This window comes from Thermobia domestica, chromosome 16 (genome assembly GCF_964235325.1).
Source record: "Thermobia domestica chromosome 16, izTheDome1.hap1.1, whole genome shotgun sequence".
NCBI classification, from domain to species: domain Eukaryota; kingdom Metazoa; phylum Arthropoda; class Insecta; order Zygentoma; family Lepismatidae; genus Thermobia; species Thermobia domestica.
In genome coordinates, this window is record NC_137469.1 from 79581547 (window position 1) to 79602491 (window position 20945).

The 20945-nt window shown below is 34.7% G+C and overlaps 1 protein-coding gene across 1 annotated transcript in view; it reads left to right on the forward strand.

Annotated features, from left to right (window-relative positions):
* Syn (synapsin) overlaps window positions 1-20945 on the forward strand; it is a gene marked incomplete in the record, with an annotated part of 97556 nt that overhangs the window by 43424 nt on the left and 33187 nt on the right. The window contains 4 exon segments of the mRNA XM_081742658.1: window positions 4490-4639; window positions 10075-10210; window positions 13741-13845; window positions 20423-20628. Coding sequence (XP_081598784.1) covers window positions 4605-4639; window positions 10075-10210; window positions 13741-13845; window positions 20423-20628 — 482 coding nt within the window.

Here is a 20945-nt window from a genome sequence, read left to right on the forward strand (position 1 = left end):
ATGACACTACTAGAACGAAGAGTGCTAATACAGAACCTGCCAAGAAAAAAACAAATGAATGCTCGAAAGAAACTGATATCCTCTACCCCTTCCAGTGACGAAAATGTAGGCCTAAGTCTAAAGATGGCTGCAGGCAATGAAAGTCAAACAAGGAATTGCTGTTTTTGCCTTCTTAATTACTATTCAGAACGTTCTGCTAGAAAGGGAGACTGGATTCGTTGCCAGCGTTGTAAGACATAGTTCTACGAAGTCTGTGTCGGTGCAGAAGGTCGAAAACAGTTTATCTGTTGTCGTTGTCGTTAAATACGAACGATGGAAGATGAATTAACCAATTACAGTGTTCTGAACATTTTTTTTAGTGTAGGCCTACATTCAAAAAGATAGCTATAGGTGACGCATATTTACAATTTATGTAGGCCTACTTCTTTTCATTCAAAACTAGCATATTTCAACTACCGTAGAAATTGCAATCTAACTATTAAATAGTTTACACATTATTTCTATAAGACTTGTTTATTTTGTTAGTTATTCATATTACCCCACTCGTTATTCAAATTGCCCCTCACTTTTACGTTTTTCCAAATTTCGGCGGGGAAATTGAATACCCAAATTTCACAATGATGTATCTCAGATACTATCTTAAGAAAAATTGTTAAGTAATAGTAAGGTTCAAAGGTTTTGTTCACAATTTTATATTTGAATACCAATTACAGTTTCCGAGATATATGAGAAAATGTCTGAAATTATTCAAATTACCCCGCTGTACCCTATCATCTCCAGCTAAAATATTCGAAGCAATCATTTATAAACATATGTTTAATCATGTATCTACGAATTTATCGGATTCTCAATATGGCTTCAGACGCAATAGATCAACTATTTCAAATTTGCTGACTATAAATCAAGTAATTAATGATTCTTTTAATAAAAGGTCTCAAGTAGATGTAGTATATACAGATTTTAAACGTGCTTTTGATTTGGTTAATCATGGGGTACTTCTTAGTAAACTGAGAACATTTGGTATATCGCAATAACTGGTCAAATTGTTTCATTCATATTTGAATGAAAGAATTCAATATGTCATTTTTAATAATTTTAAATCTAAGGAATTCACAGTGCATTCTGGGGTACCTCAAGGATCAAATTTGGGTCCTTTACTCTTCCTTATTATGATAAATGATCTACCCAATATGTTTCAATATAGTTCATGCTTAATATTTGCAGATGATACCAAATTATACAAAGAAATCCGCACGGAAAGTGATTGTATTAAATTACAGACGGATGTTGATAGGCTTAATGAGTGGTGTAGGAGAAATAAATTTCAGTTGAATATTTCAAAATGTTATGTAATGACTTTTACTCTTAATAAAGCACGCACAATATTTGAATATACTATTGGGAATCAGACGTTAGAAAGAAAGGAAATTATAAGAGATTTAGGTGCTTGGTTTGATATTAATTTGAAATTTAAACATCATATAAATATAATAACTAACCAAGCTTTTAAAATGCTGGGTTTTATTAAAAGATCAAGTCGTTATTTTAAAAATCAAGGGACTATTTTATCGTTGTATAATGCATTTGTTCGATCCAAACTAGAATATGCATCTATTGTTTGGGATCCATTTTATCAGTGTAGAAAACAGCAAATAGAGAAAAGTTCAGAATAAGTTATTGAGATATACTGCGTATAAAATATATGGTATTCAAACTCGTTATATTCCTTATGATGAACTTTTAAAAAAATTCAAATTATTGTCACTTGAAAATAGGAGATTTATACAGCGAGTACTATATCTTAAAAAATTAATCGATAACAAGGAAGATAACGCATTCTTATTAAGTAGATTACCTTTTTATTGTCCTCGGCAAAATCTGAGAGGTAGACAGGTTTTTTATATGCCTGAAAACAGAATAAATGTGAACAGGAATTAACCACTGTTTAAATTATGTGATGCAGGTAACAAAATTGAGTCTATGGGATTGGATTTATTTCAGCATGAATTTAAGACCTTTAAGCGAAAGTGTTTTCAGTTACTAAATGATAAATTGTAGAATATTTTTGTACAGCATATGTAAAGAGAAAAAAGATTCCTATTCTAGTACTATTTCGTGTTACCAATGTTAGTTCCATATTTGGAGTTGGGTTGCATATCCTTCGATAATGATGTATAACCTTTGTACTTTGTAATTGCCTTTGGGTGTAAAGTACAAATAAATTATTATTATTATTATTATTATTATTAATATTCGTATGCTTCCTCAAGAAAATTTCCCTTAACTGACACAAAATTTTCCCTTTTATTGTCAAATATTCCTTAATTTATTGAGTGTCAAATTCCTATGACAGAAGTTGTGATAAGATTAATTTTGCTATATTGAAAGAAGTGCCAACACATTTATTTTGTTCAATTTTTTTTCTTTTGCTTCTATTTCTTTTCCATTTCTCTGCCCTTTTTTACACACACACACACACACACACAAAAATACACTCAGACAAAAATGGGTACAAATTATGCTACTTTGAAAACACTCACACAATTGCTATTTATTCAATGTTCATTTCTGGAAAACAAAGAAAAGTATAAACATTTGTATTGGGCAACTAACTAGTCTGCGGGAGAATTTTCCTGGATTTTCACGTTTTATCGAAACATCCCCTTTTTCTACATTTATGTATGAAATTTCCCTAGATTAAGGAAGTTTCCTCCAAACTATGAATACTGACACACTCATATGTACAAATGGGACTGTTTCCATAAATCAGTGTGCTTACATAATTAGTTCTCCACGATTGTATCACACCTTCAAAGAAAGTTTTCTTCCGCATTCACACACTTCAGTAATTATTCGATGTTTCCCTTGCTGATAGCATTTTTGGAAATCAGTTTTTAGAAATCCTCTCAGGAGCTTCTCTATTTTTTCCTGAATGTCTTTAACTGAGGAGAAATGGGTTCCCTTATTGCAAGACTTAACTTTAGGAAATAAGGAAAAGTTCACAGATGGACAGGTTCCATCGGTTTCAACGTTGCATTTTCATAGTAAGGACGTCCATCATAGTTTCACAAATATGAGACAAAACTGATATATTCCAATAATAGTTTGAGACAAATTAGAGATGGAAGGGATCGAGAAAAGAAAAGTTTTTTTGAAAGAAAAACTTGCATTTCCCCCCTGATTTTTACCTGGGAAATTGTTTTGGAACATCTCAACTTTAGTGAAGAAATAACAGTACGTCCATCTTTCTTTATGCATTATGTCATGAAAAGACATTTAGGATTAGGATGAGGAATTAGATTTCTGGGATTTCGACAGCTGTAGTCATGTTAGCGCGACACGTATAAAGGATGTCTTCTCTCGGCAATCACCCTATCCAAGGAAATGGAACGAAGAGAAGATTGGGTAAGGCACGAAGCAGCCTTGGACCTGTATGTTAGATACTGCCTCAGAATTTGTCTGGTGTGAATAAGAAAAATCCAGGAAAACCTCATTCAGGATTGCTGGCCTCAAAAAGCTTTTACCGAGTGTATAGATGTCGAAAACATGAAAAATGAAATTCAAAGGTCCATAGCTTAATATTATGGAACCTACCGTAGTCGGGTCAAGACTTCATTTAGATGTGCTCTATCCAAAAATACATGTTTCAGAATCCTAAGGTACTCACGCAACACTTTTAGTACAGGGAGTTCGGCTACGGGCAAATAATTTGAAGTACTCACCAACTACCTCTATAAAAATTGTTCTGGAAGTATCGCACGATTTTCAAACATGGATTTTTGGGTAATGCATATACTAGTTTCTAAGTGAAGTCTTGATTCAACTACGGCAGGTTCCATAGTATTAAGCTATGGAACTTTGAATTTCATTTTTCATGTTTTCGCCAGCCTATAACTCCGAAATTAAGCATTTGTGCACCCAGGTTGGTATATACATTTTGGCATAACTTGGCGTCAGGAATCACCTCCCAAACGTTGTCGGTATTGTTGTGAAACACCCTATATATATATATATATATATATATATATATATATATATATATATATATATATATATATATATATATATAGGTAACTAATATAACCACTCTAGTATGTTATGTTGCATAACTTGAACACCAATAAAATGCTAGTTCGAAAAATCAATAATGATAGCCAGTCCTGCAGTGTCATAGAAATCACAAGTATTGAATGTTGTGAAGATACATATCTAATTGTGGAACTTACTACAAGAAAACAAAGGTGGTACTTGAATAAGAATCATGAAAAGTCAAAAAAGCGAAAATTTTCATTTTAAAAAAATGAGCCGGCTTTTCATCTAAAAACAAAAACTTATCCCTCCCTCCCCCAAAAGCCGGCGTTTTTTTGCCTCTCTAAACAAAGTATTATCAAGTTATATTCCCACTGTTTTCTATTATTGTTATTTAGATTGAATTTAAATATGTAGAAAATTCGACTATAATAAATAATGTATTTTCTTTTCATTGCAGGTCCAAATATTTTCGAGGGAAACGATTACACGGCGATTATGACATTCGAGTTGAACAGGCAGAGTTTAAAGAGTTGTCATTAACAGCGAGTCCCGAAGCTGGAACAACAGTCAGCATGGCAGTATACAGAAACGGAACGAAAGTGGTTCGGTAAGATTAACTTCTTCAGATATTTTATTTAGGATGATACTGGTAGCAGACTTTGTAAAAGTTTTATCTACAACACAAGCATTGAAGTTTGAACTAAAGAATGGGGGAAGTTGCTCTCCTTAGGGACGTATTTTACATTTTGCTTTACAGAAGTGTATATATTTGTGCAGTATTAAATAAATGTATCTAGGGACATTTTTAAATATAAAGATAACCGATTGTTTTCAACGGCTAAAAATACTACGAGTATACAGAAAGCATAGCCTATTTCCTCTTCCTTATTACAAATGAGAGTATTTGCTTCATGAAGTAACTTCAATAACAAGGGACACAAAGTGCGTTTTGTAACAAATATATTGCAGTTTTACAGATAAGGTGTTGAAAGAACATGCAATGAATATGAAATATGTCAACATGGTTTTCTAAACTTAACATATTCCTAATATATATATAATACTCGTGTTTACAACAAATAGTGCTAATTAAATTCAAAGGTATTGTCCCTTGGTACATCAAGACTCATTTTCCTTCGTACGACTATTGCTCAATTCGTGAACAAAATCCAATTCCTAAAACGAAGGCATAAATTCCGATGTCTTTTAAATGTGTCACCTCCATTGGCATGAGAGGTGAGAAGTAAATGCCAATGAAATTTCCGTTTTTCGACATGTGTCCCAGCGTTTCCGCAATTTCGGTTTTAAAGGGTAAGGGAAGTTATTTCTATAATTGTTTTCGCCACATTAATTTGATTTAATTTGGTTCCTAGATTCAGCAGAGATGCTATGAGACCTACAGCTTAACTTGGAACCCGAACCACATGAGCTTCCGCCGGGAATCGAAGCCCCGTCTCTCACGCATATAGAGCAACTGCGCATATAGTAACCACTTAGACACGAGGGAGCTCTACATATTCCCCATGTGTATAATAATATTTCGTCTCTGGGTTCTACCGCGTCACTCTGGGTCATGGATCTGTCTGGGCCACCTCGTCAGACAGGTTCATGCGTTTCACATGCCAAAGGCCCATACGCTAACCACAGTAAAACCGTCGTTGTCAGTTATTTATGATCGTATCACGAAAAAAAAAAATCGCTGACCCATTTGACATAAATTTTGGAATATAGTTAGTTTCTACCTCAAGTTGGATTTTTATTATTATCATTTTACTTTGATTAAAGAGTGCATCCTAAGGGGAGGTGTAAAAGATTAAAAACTTATGCTAAAAATTGAATATCTTATGAATTACTTTACCATTACACCACCATTGAAATGCAAATTCTAAGGAGAGAAAGAGGTTCATTTTTCACAAACATATGCTTCCTTTACAATATTTTTTTCAGTTTAACGTTCCACGATAATGCCCTTTACGTTAAGAGAGACCGGATGATTAAGTCAAGTGAATGATGATGGGAGAATTGGTGGAAAGAGAAAGTGGGAGGAAACGAGTGCGTCCCGAGAAAACCCACAGACCAGGATGTTATCTACCGCAAGCTTACTTGGCTAGGAATCGAAACAGGAACCTCATGCACCAGAGTTAAACGCTCTACCGCTGAGCCACAGTGTCTCCTTATTCTCACTTTGAAAAGAACGGGCATTTCTGATAGTTAAATAAACATGAAAACTGGATCATTAATATAAGAAATGCATTGTGGCTCAGTTGTAGAGCGCTCGCCTCTGATGCGAGGGATGCCTGCTTCGATTCCAGGCCATCTGAGTTTGTGATGAACAATATCCTGTCTGTAGCTTTTTCGTCAGAGTTCTCGTTTTCTCCGACATTCTCATTCCACCAATTCTATCATAACCATCTATCACGTTCACTAATCATCCGTCTCCTTTAGCTAAAATGGAATAAACGTGGGACGTTAAACTTAATTAACATAACATTCGGACGGAAATTAAAAAGATAAAAGTAATTTACTTAAAGGAGGCCATGATTCTGTTAACTGCCTAAGGATCCTTCGCCAAGTTCTGTCACGGTTTTATGTATTCTTCACAAGAGGGATTATCTACGCATGGTCTTTATTAATCTCTGTAATAAATCTTATTAAATGCGTCCAGGCTCTTGGGTTTAGAAGCAAATGCAGAGAAAACTAAATATATGGAAGTCCGTCGAGATCGTAAGATTGCAATGCGTTAAAATATCAAACAATACTTTCGATAAGGTGGATACTTTCAAAAACCTAGGATCAATATTTACAGACCAAAACCATATTCACGAAGAAATTAAATGTCGACTGAAAACAGGGAATTCGTGTTATTATTCACTTCAAAACCTTTTCTCGTCGCGATTTCTGTCGAGGATTTGAAGTTTAAAATATTAAACGATAATCATGCCTGTTATGCTCTATGGTTGCGAAACATGGTCGCTTACTCTGAGGGAAGAACGTAGACTGAAAGTATTTGAGAACAAGATCTCTAAGACGAATATTCGGACCCAAGAGGAACGGGAATGCGGAATGGTGGAAACTTCATAACGAGGAAGCACATAACTTATATCGTTTACCAAACATTGTTAAGGTCATCAAATCTAGGGCGCTTATGTGGGCAGGTCATGTAGCCAGAATGGAAGAAAGTAGGACAGCTTTGATGGAAATCCAATCGGTTTTAACTGGAAACTACTCGGAAAACGACCATTAGGAAGACTCAGAAGCAGATGGGAGGATAATATTAAGATGGATCTCGTAGAAATAGGAATATCAAGTAGAAATTGGATACAGTTGGCTAAGGATAGAAGTCAGTAGAGAGCTTTTGTGAACTCGGCATTGAACCTCCGGATTCTATAAGCCATAGAGTTAGTTAATATATCTTTCTGGAGAAATCTACTTGGATTTGCTACTTTGCACTTGCTTTTTAAATTTTAAAGAGAAGCTGCTTCGGAGGCGGAACTACGCGAGACTATGTAAACACCGATTTGCCTGGTGGTTCTATCTGCCTTCCGTAGGACGTAGCGCAGATGGAGAGGCTCGGTGGCTCATACGCGCGTATGTGCCTCCGCAAGATTGTGCAAGCTCTCATATGAGCCAATGTAACAATATTGTCATTCTTAACGTTGAACAAGGAGGTTCGGACAGCCGTGTAATGGACCTTAGGCGGACAATCGTAAAGTGAAAGCATTTGGGGGTTCGAGTCCCTCTGTAGAGCAGGGTGTCTTTAACTGTCCTCGGCGATTCTGTGTTTGTGTCCGTGTAGAGTTCGATAGTAATCAAAAGAATCAGAAAGCAAAAATAGAGTCAGATAATTGTTTTATTATTATTTTAAGAAAAGCGGTAGGGCTCTCACGTCTTGTGTGAGCGATCCCAGACTATGTGAATTTGTGATAGAAAACATCATGTCTATAGATTCTACGTAGTGTTGCCGTGAGACGAGGAATAAGATTTTATAGTCTTGTCTCGTAAAATTTTGCAAAAGTTTCTTCGTGTTTAGATTCTGAAGGAATCCTTTCTCACTCGTTTTGAAAATTTATGTATAAAATTTCTTCATCTAGGTTAGAAGTTATCAAAATCCTTTCGTGTCACAAGGGATACGATATAACAATATTTAAATTAAATTATACTGGAGTAAATTTCTAATGACTTAATTATCTTTAAAAAGTACTTCTTGTTTCGTGAGAAACACTAATATATGTATGTATACACACGGTATTTTAGCGAAGCATAATATCATCCTTTAGATACGTTGTGCACACCAGAATACACTTTTTATACGAGATTTTTAAAAATGAAACTGACTAATCTCATCCTCACCCTTTTTAAAATATTAAAAATGTCAGACATGGAATATACAGTGGTCATAAGAAGAAATCATTATTTATTTAAGCAAAGCAGCTGGGTCTACCGACGGCGCTTGACATTTGACTTATGAGAGTTAGAAAGAACACCTGCCAGACGGTCGAGTATTCAAGCGACGCTTTGCAAAGTGAATCTTTAATTTCTTCTTGAATATTGGATAGTTTTTTTTTTTTTTTTACTTTTTTTCTTTATCTTAATCGTATCTACTTCTTAATGCTTTTCTATAAACAGTTTCGTTTAGAAAAGGAAGCAAGTAATAAACAATCTGTTACCACTTGCCTATACTCATGTAGTTTCAATATATTTTTTTCAGCAATGCAATTTAAATGAAATTAAATGAAATATTCCAGCTTAACTTCCCACGATTGTCCATTAGGCTAAGAGAAGATGATTAAGACAAGTCAATGATGATGGAAAAATAGACAGAATAAGAAAGTGGAAGGAAACGAGAATACTCAGAAAAAATTCACGACACGATATTGGCCACCATAAAATTTTCTTGGTGGGGATCGAACCAGGGACCCCACGCACCAGAGTTAAGCGCTCTACCACTTTTTGTTTTAAATCGCCCCAACTGGGGTATTGTTCGCCAGTGGCACCTCACGTTCTTTTGATGTATTTCAAACACGACAGGGACACGAATACAGAAATATCAAGGACACTTAAAATTCCGACCATGCTTTTCAGAGGGATTGGAACTCCCAAGGGTTTCATCTCTCAATCGTCAGTCTAGCGTCTCAGACCGCTCGGCTACCAACCGACCGGCTATCCACTAAGCCACCGTGTCCCTCTCTTGGCAATTTAAATACTATTGTTGATTGTGTCATTTAGTTGCTTAAGGTAATTACAAGAATTAACTAGTCGTCTTTGTGGATTCTAGTTTTACACCTTCAAACTCCGCTCGATGTAGCTATTACTTGTATTCCGCAAGCATGCGGCTTGTCAACAAATTGTGTGCACGTTAGTGACATCTCTTAATGCCACACTGGTCATGTTATAATACTATAATACTTTAGAACTTTTGTACTGCAGCACCGTAAATACTGCACTCTAATCACTACAGTTATAATAGGCTTCCAGTTCAATTTTTACGTTATCTTTACGTTATTCTTACTGCGGCAGAATAGAAGGTCCTTATAGACATGGTTTCGGACAGCCAGTAACAAGCACCGTTTAAAAGGAAACCAATTCCCTAATTTTGGGCACAGTTAGAGGATATTTTTTCGATATTAAGTTCAAACACCAAAATGCTCATACTACATACCTCTGTTCAACGCCCTTCTCGAGGTTCACAGAAACTAAGTATCAAGCTCATTTGGACAGGAAGATGTTATGCGTCTTCATCTGACTTCTGTAACGTCAGATATTAAGAAACTATACTGCAAGAAGGAGACACAGTGTTTACATCAACTTCTGGTGTCACTATAACGTTGTAACGTTTTTCAATCATCTTAACAAATTAATTGTTATAGTTACAGTATATCATTTTGTATATTTCAGTAATAAACAATACTGTTTCCAGTTATTTTTTTTTATTGTTTGTTATAAATAAATGAATAAAAATTGCATTCTTATTTTACAACCTGAGAGTATATTTCGATGTTTACGTTATTTATTTACACGTATTTGTATTTATTTCTTCTCCAGGTCATTCCGGCCAGATTTCGTTCTTATTCGTCAAAATCTTCGGGACGCTGGGGAAGATAATAAAAACTTACTGCTGGGTTTCAAATTCGGAGGAGTTCCTAGCATAAATTCTTTGCATGCAATCTATAATTTTCAGGTAAATAAAAAAGAAACTATTTACTGCAAGTTATAACTATAACTGAAATCTCTGGACTTTTACTGTTACGTAGTTTTGATTTTAAACTGACGATTTGTTCTTTATTATATCATATAATAAATTATATAATAAATTATATAATATATACACATATTGTATATAAATTATCTTCACATTTAGAGAAAATGTTGTATCATATAGAGACAACTATTGATATTCATATAATCTTGAAAATTTCGAATTGCAGAGTTACACGACTTCCCACATGTTAAAGTAAAATTAAGTTTGTCATTCTGAAAGAAGTATAACATAATGTGGACAATAAAAATAATTTAGAGTAATATATCATTTTTCGTACACTTGATTTAAAAATATGAAAATGCAACGAAAGTAGCAAACAAAAAATTTTACAGTAACAAATAGGGACTATAAGTTCCTTCCGAATATTTAAGTAACATATAATAATGTTAAAACATTATGAACTAATTAAAATTGTCATGTGAAGACACGTGACATTGAAAAAGATAAAAAATAATCAAGATCTAAAGTATAACATGGAACTTTTCTAAGAATAAAAGATGCCATGCCATCGATCTCTGAAGGTGATATAAATTCTGAAATGCTACGTACATAATTGCTATTCAAGACATGCATACACTGAAAAAAAAAGACCTTATTTACCAGAATTTTAAACCATTACATAAGAAATGACAAAGAATATTTCGGAATATTCAGAATTAGAAGAATATCTGGAAACCTTGTTTCAAGAAAGAATCTTGAAACGAAATGAACTTTTTAAGTTTTACGTCTCATGGTTATGCCGGTTAGGCTAAAGGAGACGAAAAAACAAAGAATCTTCTACAACGGATAAAGGTTTTCCAACAATTCAAGACAGAATAAAAATAAAGAAAACGTGTAAGAAAGATACCATTCAATTTTTAAGTGGACATAGTCAATTAAATAACCCTTAAATTTAATGAAACAAAGGTAGATCATCCAAATCTCTTTGAAAGACCATACATACTCTCTCAGTTGTACATACAAAATTTTAATACCAACCATTCATTAAAATATTGTCTTTTTTAATCGGCCAAGGATAATTTATACTTGTTTGATTGCATTCTATCAATAGCTTAGAAAGATACAGAGATCTTCAAAGAGAGAGGTGAGTGAGTAGGATTTTTTTTTTCAATGTGGCTGTATCCTATTTGTGAAAGATAAAGTCATAGAGAAGAGTATTTGGTATTAGAATGTGAGATATAAATTTACAACCAATAGATTTAGTATTAGTTAAGAAACAAGCTTAACAAGGTTTTACAAAAAATATTGGAAAACAATAAAAATAGCGATAAATTGAAAAAAATAGCCATAAACGACAATAATACAACAAATTCGATGACGATTCATATACCTTTATATATATATATATATATATATATATATATATATATATATATATATATATATAAAGAAAACATCTGGTAGGGTTGCACAAGTGTGAAATATGGCAACATTTTCGTAATGAGATTCGAAACGAAACAGCTCTCCAAATAGAAATACACATTTTTCGAGACAAGCCATCACTTTCATGATATATTCGCGAAACGAGACAATTTCAAATCTTATCTAAAAAAACAAATTATGAGATAAATGACTTAAAAGTTAAGAGATATGATCACTAGAGCTAGGAATTTTAGGTTCAAAAGCTTCGTACAAAAGATGCAATAGGATCTTCAAAATTTTTCAAGAAGAAATGTGCAAATTTAAAATGTAAATATTCATACAAACAGTAGTAAGAATGAAATCAAATAAATTCATTTTTTGACGTTTCATCCCTGCTTCATTATTTTATTTAATACTCTGAAGATAAACACAGTCAGTGCGTTTAAGATGTAATTTAAGATGTGATGCGTTTAAGATAGAAATAAAATAAAATAAATAAAGATGGAACACCAAAAAATGAGTTTGTTTAATTACACTTATCTCCGTAAAAATTATGTCGTATATATAGTATCAAAACTAATTACATCATATATAGGAAAATCAAGGAGGCACGGTGGCTCAGTGGTAGAAAGCTTACTTCTCGTTCGTGTGGTCCCTCGTTTGATCCCCGGCTAAGTAAATTTGTGGTGGATAACATTGTGTACGTAGGTTTTCTCGATGTACTCCTGTTTCCTCCCACATTCGCATTCCACCAATTCTTCCATCAACATTCATTTGCCTTAATTATCCGTCTCCCTTACTCTAGAGAGTAGGGATGCGTACGAGACAAGATTTGACGCTGTCTCGTCTCGAAAATATGCTATAAAAGTGATGTCTCGACTCGAAATATGTATGTTTCTTTATTGGAAGAACTGTGTCTCAACTCGAATTTTGTCAGGAAAATTCTGTCTCGTCTCGTCTCGTGTGCATCCCTACTAAAGAGCACAATTGTGAAACGTTAAACTGAAAGATTTCATTTCATTTTCAAAATTCACTCATATATTAAAATACTCTGCTTAAAACAAGCCCCAGAACACAAATTATTGAAATCATGAGTCCAAGAAACTCTTAAAATACATAATATTTAGGATTTCAAAGAAATTCACAAGTGCGGAGAATTGTTAAACCAGATAACATTTAACATTTCATTTTTTTTTTTTTTTAAGTGAACTGCATTTCCGATCACTTTTTTCAGTTTAACGTCCCAGGATTATACACCAAGGCTAAGGCGGACGTCGATGACAAGATGCATGATACTGGTGAAATGACGAAAGTGGAAGGACACGGGAGAACTCTGAGAGAACCCACGCACACGGTGTTTCTTCACTACAAAGTTCACTTTGCGGAAGCTGGGTTCGAACCAGGGGCCCACGTGCAAGAGATGGGCATTCTACCACTGGGCCAACACCCTACCTCTTCGGTCACTAAGTAAATATTTGTGTATAAGAAAGCACTCAACAATAGCGATTACTCTGATTGATGCTGCATCTCTCTTTACTTGGTATCGGTATTTAATCGCTTTCACCTAATGAGACTGCACTGAAGTGAAAGAGATTGATGTCGCAGAGGTCCCATGCTCCTTGTTTAATCATTATAGAAATAAAATGCAGCAAAGGAGCCTCAAAACAGTAAAATTCTTTAAAATGTGCTGCTAGAGGTGATGGCATTGAGAAAAAGTGCAAAAAATGTAACGAAAGACAGGCATGTGTATTTATCTTTACAAAACAAGCTGATTTGGACATTTTAATAGCAAAAGAAATTAATGTGCAGTACCTGAAATTCCTATCTTCACTTATCATATCATTTAACTACAAAAAAGTGCCATAATGATTTCTGTTCTTTTCATAACTCTATTTCATATTAATGTTTTGATTAAAAATTAATGCCGTTTTGCATTAAATTTTATAGTGATAGTGTGTTTCTTCGAACAACAATACAACGATGCAGATTCAGAACTATAACTACAAGGTTAATTGTTGTAGTCGAAGTAATAGATTTGTCTTACATTTTAAACATTTTTTTTTAAATGTTCTTCTTTTGTTATGCAGGACAAACCATGGGTGTTCGCTCACATGCTCCAACTACAGCGCCGTCTGGGAAAGGAAAATTTCCCCCTTATTGAGCAGACTTACTACCCAAATTCACGGGAAATGGTAAGTGCCTTGACGTAAGCACACAAAATGATACTTCGTAATCAGTAGCGAATGATGATAGTTTCAAGAGGGTAGTCCTAATGTTGTTCTTCTATTACTACAACAACAACAACTATTATTATTATTATTATTATTATTATTATTATTATTATTATTATTATTATTATTATTATTATTACTACTACTACTACTACTACTACTACTACTACTACTACTACTACTAATAATAATAATAATAATAATAATAATAATAATAATAATAAAACAGATTAGATAGAAATATTTTACTACAGAAACACAAGAAGACAAATTCACATAAATTTAACGTAATTGTAGGCCATCGACAGCACTTATTGGATCCGGGTCTCAATTTTCATAATGAAATTCAAGTATGTGACTCATAGCTGATCTTAATTCGCCATAATGCAATTTAATTGTTTTAATTGGAAGTGATCGGGTGGGGAAGATGAATTATCACATTATCTCGCTTTACAAGAAATAGGCCTATATGTTGTTTAGTCTACTTGTTCTGAAACAAATTCTGTTTGTAAAAGTCCGCCTTTAATTATATTGTTAAAAACACATGACAAGCATTCAATCAAGTCATTTTGTGTGTCATTTAATGCCCCCTTGAAAAACAAAATCAGACTTAAATATTTTTTTCATACGCTGCTCTTTATTTCAACAACTACAAATAATTTTTTGTGCCAATGCATACAGAACTTTCTTACCCTCTGTTTGTTTTATTTTTAACACAGGAGTTGGTCTTCGCTCCTTAATAACACATTAATTTTCAGAAGACCATTGACATAGAAGATTCTTTAATATGAATTATATTATGTTTATATTCTCCACTTAATTCACTTTTGCAAATGTAAGAATAATGTCATTCACAATATCTCAAAAACACACTCTGTACTCAATGCTAATAAACCCAACGGGCCTTATGCAAAGTCGTTTTGACGTATGATTAGCGTCATACTAAAGGCCTGACTACTGCAGGAAACATATGTTAGTCGAACTCTTTAGTATGTCACTAATCACGCGTCAGAACGACTCTGCATAAGGCCCAACTTGTCTGATTTCCTACAGGTTTGCGCCAACGTAACGGAATAAAGGGGCATTAATTTACGATAATAGGCGTAGCACCTTTAGAATTGCTTGTTCCAGATTTAGCGTTGCGTTAGAGTCCGCAAAATTAAGCAAAGTTCGTATGGAATGGGGCCCTACTTTCTCTTGCTCTTTATTTGTTTGACATATCGAATCGAAATCGAAGCTCTCGAGAGAAACACTTTATGTATAAATGAAAGTCGATAAGCGCTGAGGCCGGTCTCTTTCGCAGGTTACTACCAACACGTTTTCTCGCGGGATTTTCTGAATTGTTTGGCGGTAGTTCTACTGCCGCCTGAGACACTGCTCGGTGAGCCTCCCAGCAGTGGTGCTAACCACGATTTCTTTATCGAACAATATTTTTCTTTTCAACTTACATGTTAGAAAACTATCATAAATTCTGTGCAAGGAAAATGAATTAGTTATAAATTGTAATTTCAGAAAGTAAATGGGTAGGCCAGGCCTCAGGTCCTCTTACGACCCTTCACCACTGTTCGTAATAGATGTAAGAAATGAAAATGGTAAATAATTATAAGTGTAAGCACGGAAGATCGTAATAGATTTATAGATGTAAATTTATACGATAGTTCAAATTGTTTATTTCACTACAAATTCATTCTAAACTTTTGGTTAACCTCCTTTGAATGACAAATATAATCTTCTTCTCTAGTGTTGCATATGCTATACAGTAGCAGTGTACACAATGAAACAAGTACGTGAAACATTACTGCTTTCAGCTTTTATCGTTCTCGCTGCGATGGGAGAGGCGAGATGATTTATAAAGTCAGACGAGTTGTAAGCTGAAAATTGTCGCCAGTGCCCACTCATGGAGAAGATGATGATTCCCTAGAGAGATTGTGACAATCAAAGTACGCCCTCAGGATCAAGAGGCCCTCTGTGGACAATGTGAAAGGACGTAGAATGTGGAAGGGGAACTACAGAAGGAATTCTCTGTAGAGAACCCAACGCTATAAAGCTAGAAATGATCTCTTCTTTTACGGTTAGGGTGAAGGAAAAAAAAAGAGAGAGACTGGAACGACTCTCACAACACAAAGAGACAAAAGCATACTTCAGAGACAAACAGCTTCTAGACGCGTAATAAAACTTACGAATATAATCACAAGTGTTTTTAATCAGAAGCTTTTTCATTGGTGAAAGTCAGAGCACGTTTGAAACCATGTAATAAATCAGCAAATAGATATATAAAAAAAAAATATCCGGTACGAATTAAGTCATATTATGAATTAGCGCATATACGTATAGAGCGTAAAGCAATAATGTTGTTTGAAGAACTTACACAATCAAATATTTCCTTAACATCAAAGAATTGTAATTCAAAACTGATTTCTCCTTTGATGAAGTTTACTTAGTTTAAATTTCGTACAATGTAACCGATTTGATTTAATTTGATTTCACAAATAAAGGAGGGGCATCAATAAGCTATGAGAATCCATTCCATTTGCTCGGGGGAAAGGGTTCCCTAGCGTCTCCCGTCGTGAATCCTGCATACTTCAATCCCCTTCTTGTCACTCATTGGTCGAATTTCTTTTGCGTCTTCAGATGCAACATTGAATTCTCAAATCCTATAGAATAAATAATAATATTACTTATCAACTTATTTCCAGCAAAACTTTCGCCATACTATTGTATTGCATTATTAATTTTTATCTGTTTTATTCTCAATAGATTTACCTAGGATCAATATTAACACACAAAAGCTATATTCACGAAGAAATAAAATGTCGACTAAAAGCAGGGAACCCATAATATTAAGCTCAAAATCTTTCTCCGCGTCGTTGTGAATTCTGTTAAAGAATTTAAAGCTTAAAATTTATAAAACAATAATCATGACTGTTGTGCTGTATGGTTGTGAAACATGGTCGCTTACTTTTAGGGAAGAACGGAGACTTAAAGTGTTTGAGAACAAGATCCTGAGACGAACATTCGGACCCAAGAGGAACGGGAATGGGGAATGGCGGAAACTTCATAACGAGAAACTACACAATTTATACCATTTGCCAAACATTGTTGGGATCATCAAGACAAGGAGGCACAGGTGGACAGGTCATGTAGCCAGAATGGAAGAAAGTAGGAACGCTTACAAAGTTTTAACTAGAAATCCAATCGGAAAACGAATATTAGGAAGACCTAGAAGCAGATCGGAGGACAATGTTAGGATGGATCTCGCAGAAATAGGAATACAATGTAGAGACTGGGTCCAGTTGGCTAAGGATAGAAGTCAGTGGAGAGCTTTTGTGAACGCGGCATTGAACCTCCGGGTTCCATAAGCCATAGAGTTAGTTAGTTATTTAGTTATTCTTAATGGAACTGTAATTCTTAAACAATAGGTACTTGGTGTTTGTACGATATGTAATTCAATGCCTTTTTCTTACAACATTCATAATATTTGTACTACTTAATATTCGTAATATTTATTTCTTTATGCAGCTTGCGCCCCCTCCCCATTACTCGCTCTTCATGCACCCCAAGTTGGGAACCACTGCTCTAGAACCTTAAAAGAAGAGAACTCTTAAAAGCAAGACATCGATGGAATAAAAAGATTGGATTTTGATATATCTAATAAAATTATTCCGTTTCTGACTCTTTTAAACATATTAAAGTGAAGGAATGTTTTAAAAAGAAAAAGGTTAACACTACAGGGGTATGGAGACTGATGATTATTCAAGGTGAATGATTATGTATGAATTAGTGGGATTAGTCACTGCTGTTCTTCCCTCAGACTCCTCACAAGTTTTCCGTTGGGTAGTCGAGAAGTTTAGGCCAACAAACATTTCTAATATGTTTCTGTTAATATATATCGTACAGGTAAAGGTGAAAAGCACCCAGGGCTGGGTAAAGGTAAAACTTGACCAATACACTTACTAGACTTCGACACATACAGTGGTCACCAATCAACTTAGTGACCCCGAAAATTGTGGTTTCAACAGTAATATTGATCGTTTTCGATTATTTTTTACACGTCACAATTTCTGTCCAGAATGATAATACGGGCTAAACTTGGATGTAACTTGTATCGAGAGAATAACTATTATCTTAGCGACTCCGAAAATTACAGATTCGACATTAATAACGGTAATGCTCGATCATTTTTACGAGTTACCCTCTCCTACTCCCCCCTAGGAGTGCAAGGGGAGTTTTTTTGTCACTGGGCGCTTAACTTGGACTTAAATGGCATCGAAATTGTCACTATCTGTCACACCCTTCTAACAGTGCTAGGAGTCTTACCCCTACTGGAGACTGAAGTTGGATCAAAAATGTCGCCAATTAACTGAGGGACCTCGAAAACTATGGTCTCGACATTAATATATATGTCGTTTTCAATTATTTTGACATGTCACCATTTCTCACCAGGGATGATAATGGGGGCTGAACTTGGACGTAAATTGCATTGAGATGTCACTATTCGTCATAGCGACCCCGAATACTATGGACTCGACACTAATGTTGGCTGTCCTCGTTCATTTTTATGTTATTCCCTCCCACTCCTCCCAGGAATGCTAGAAAGTCTACCTCCACTGGAGGTTTAACTTGGGCTTAAACCCCATCGGGATTGCCACCCATCGGGTTTAACTTAAGCGACGCTGAAAACTGTTGATTCGACACTTATATCAGTCGTTTTCGTTTATTTTTACACGTATGCATTTCATTTCACCTCCCTGGGTGCTATATACGGGCTGAACTTGGACTTGAAAGCATCGGAAATCTCACGAGTCATCTCAGCGACCCCGAAATCTATTAATTCGACACTAATGTCCGTCATTCTACATTATTTTTATGTTACCTCTCCCCACTCATCCCTAGATGTGACAGGAGGTCTCAACTCCACAGTATTATTTTCCAGCCTGTAAGTAATACGTGTATAAAGTTTGGTTAAATTTGCTCCAGGTATTCCAGAGTTATGCTAGAACATGCACACACACACATTCATATATCCATTTATAAAAAGATTTAGACGTGTCCACAAATTACATATTGTAATCTCGATGAATTTCCAAGTATACAGACAGTTATTATAATTACTTTTGAAGTTGTAATGGCGAATGTGGGAGTTCGATACAGTTAGAACCGAAACGGCTTCAAATGGCATTAGGCGAATCCCAACAATCAAGCTTCATATACAGTTCAATACGTGAAACATTTTTAAAACTTTATACACAATACTTTTCTTTTCTTATGGAAGAGTAATACACGTAAGGCTAATTGTTAAATAAAAGTGTTTAATCGAAATAAGAGCTACAATCTTTGACAAAGATTTAACAAGTACAGAAAATGAAAAATATTGGGAACCGCTGCATGTAGTGTTTAACCTTTAAGCTTAGTAAATATACTTTAATCTTTAATGTTTTTCTTATCCTATGGAATGGGGTATGAAACTGGTGTACCTCTTGTTTCTATAGTTTTAACAATAGGTTTCAAATATTCATTATTAAAAATTTGGATTCACTGTCATTAATAGCAAGAAAATCCATCTTAGTCAGGGTTTAACTGTAGAAGTTTTGAAACCTTAATATACTTCAGATTGTTGTGATTACACATTACAAAAAATCATAATTTAGATAAATAATAAAATCAAGTATTAATGTGGTGTCTCTTGGGAAGATAGATCAGAAATAAAGCGCTGAAACATGGATTTAGAACGCTTTTTAAGAACGGACGAAACTGCGAAAGAATTAAGTGATGATGTTACGGTTGTAAGATTTGGCTTTGAAGAATCTTAAATAAAAAACCTAAAATGAGGACAAAATAATATGCAATATACAATGATGAATGTAAAGTACACTGATGTTTGTGAAAATTACAACACCAAGAATTAATGATTGGAAATGCATCAAAATTCAAAGCATTTGTACGCGAAAATAGCTGCCGAACGGCAGGTGTGGTGCTGTGGGGTACCAGTGGGTATGATTTCGGATGTTAAATGTTGAGGACAATCTCAGCAGTAGGCATTACATCAGGGAAACACCAGAAGCTAAGGTCATACCTCTTCCTGCAGACAACTTCCGAGACGTATAGCGTAAGAACAATCCCGGCCACATCTGTCTTCGAACGTACAAGTTTTCCTTGAAGGGTGATGTGTAGGGATCTTTCCCTGTCAATTACTATGGTAGAATGATAGATCAATGTTTCCCTGACATGTCGCCTATCGAACGTGTAGCATATGGTAGGTCGGTCCCATACTTTTCACTAGATCTCCTTTAGGAAGTGTTAATCTCTTGTGGACTCGCATACAAACAAGATGGCATGCTGTCCCTCAGGTAAAGTTTGTTTGAAGAAATGCCTTTCCATATAGTAGAGGGATTGCAGCAGGTAGAGGCTAAAGGTATTGATAATTATATCTCTTACTGGAGAAAACAAATTGCTTTCGACATAAATTATTTATACATTCAAACACCTTGTGTTGCTATAAAAAGTAAAATTTTCATGTCATTTGTTCTTATCTTTTCAGCTGAGCACGTCTCGATTTCCAGTTGTCTTCAAAATAGGCCACGCACACGGTGGGTTGGGTAAAGTAAAAGTAGACACAAACAACGACTTTCAGGATATGTCTTCGGTGGTAGCTGTGGCTGGGACATACTGCACCACGGAGCCATATGTAGACAGTAAATATGACATCCACGTCCAAAAGATAGGACCTAATTACAAAGCATTTATGTAAGTAGATATGTTGTTGGTACTAAGTAGGTTATATTTAATAACAATAATAATGGGTTGTTAATTTAAAAAAGAAAAACTATACATTTTAAAAGTCCAATTATATCAATTCGCTTAGGTACTTCGTGGAAATATTGAATTTTAAAGACTTACATACACATATACAAGTATATGCAAGTATGTTAATAAATAATAGTTTAGTTTACGCAATATTGAATTTTACATGACACAGTCTATTTAATGTTACTCTTGACATGATATCTAATGTAGCAACACGTTGTTCTCAACAAAAATCAATTTGTTTAAGTTCTTGGTAA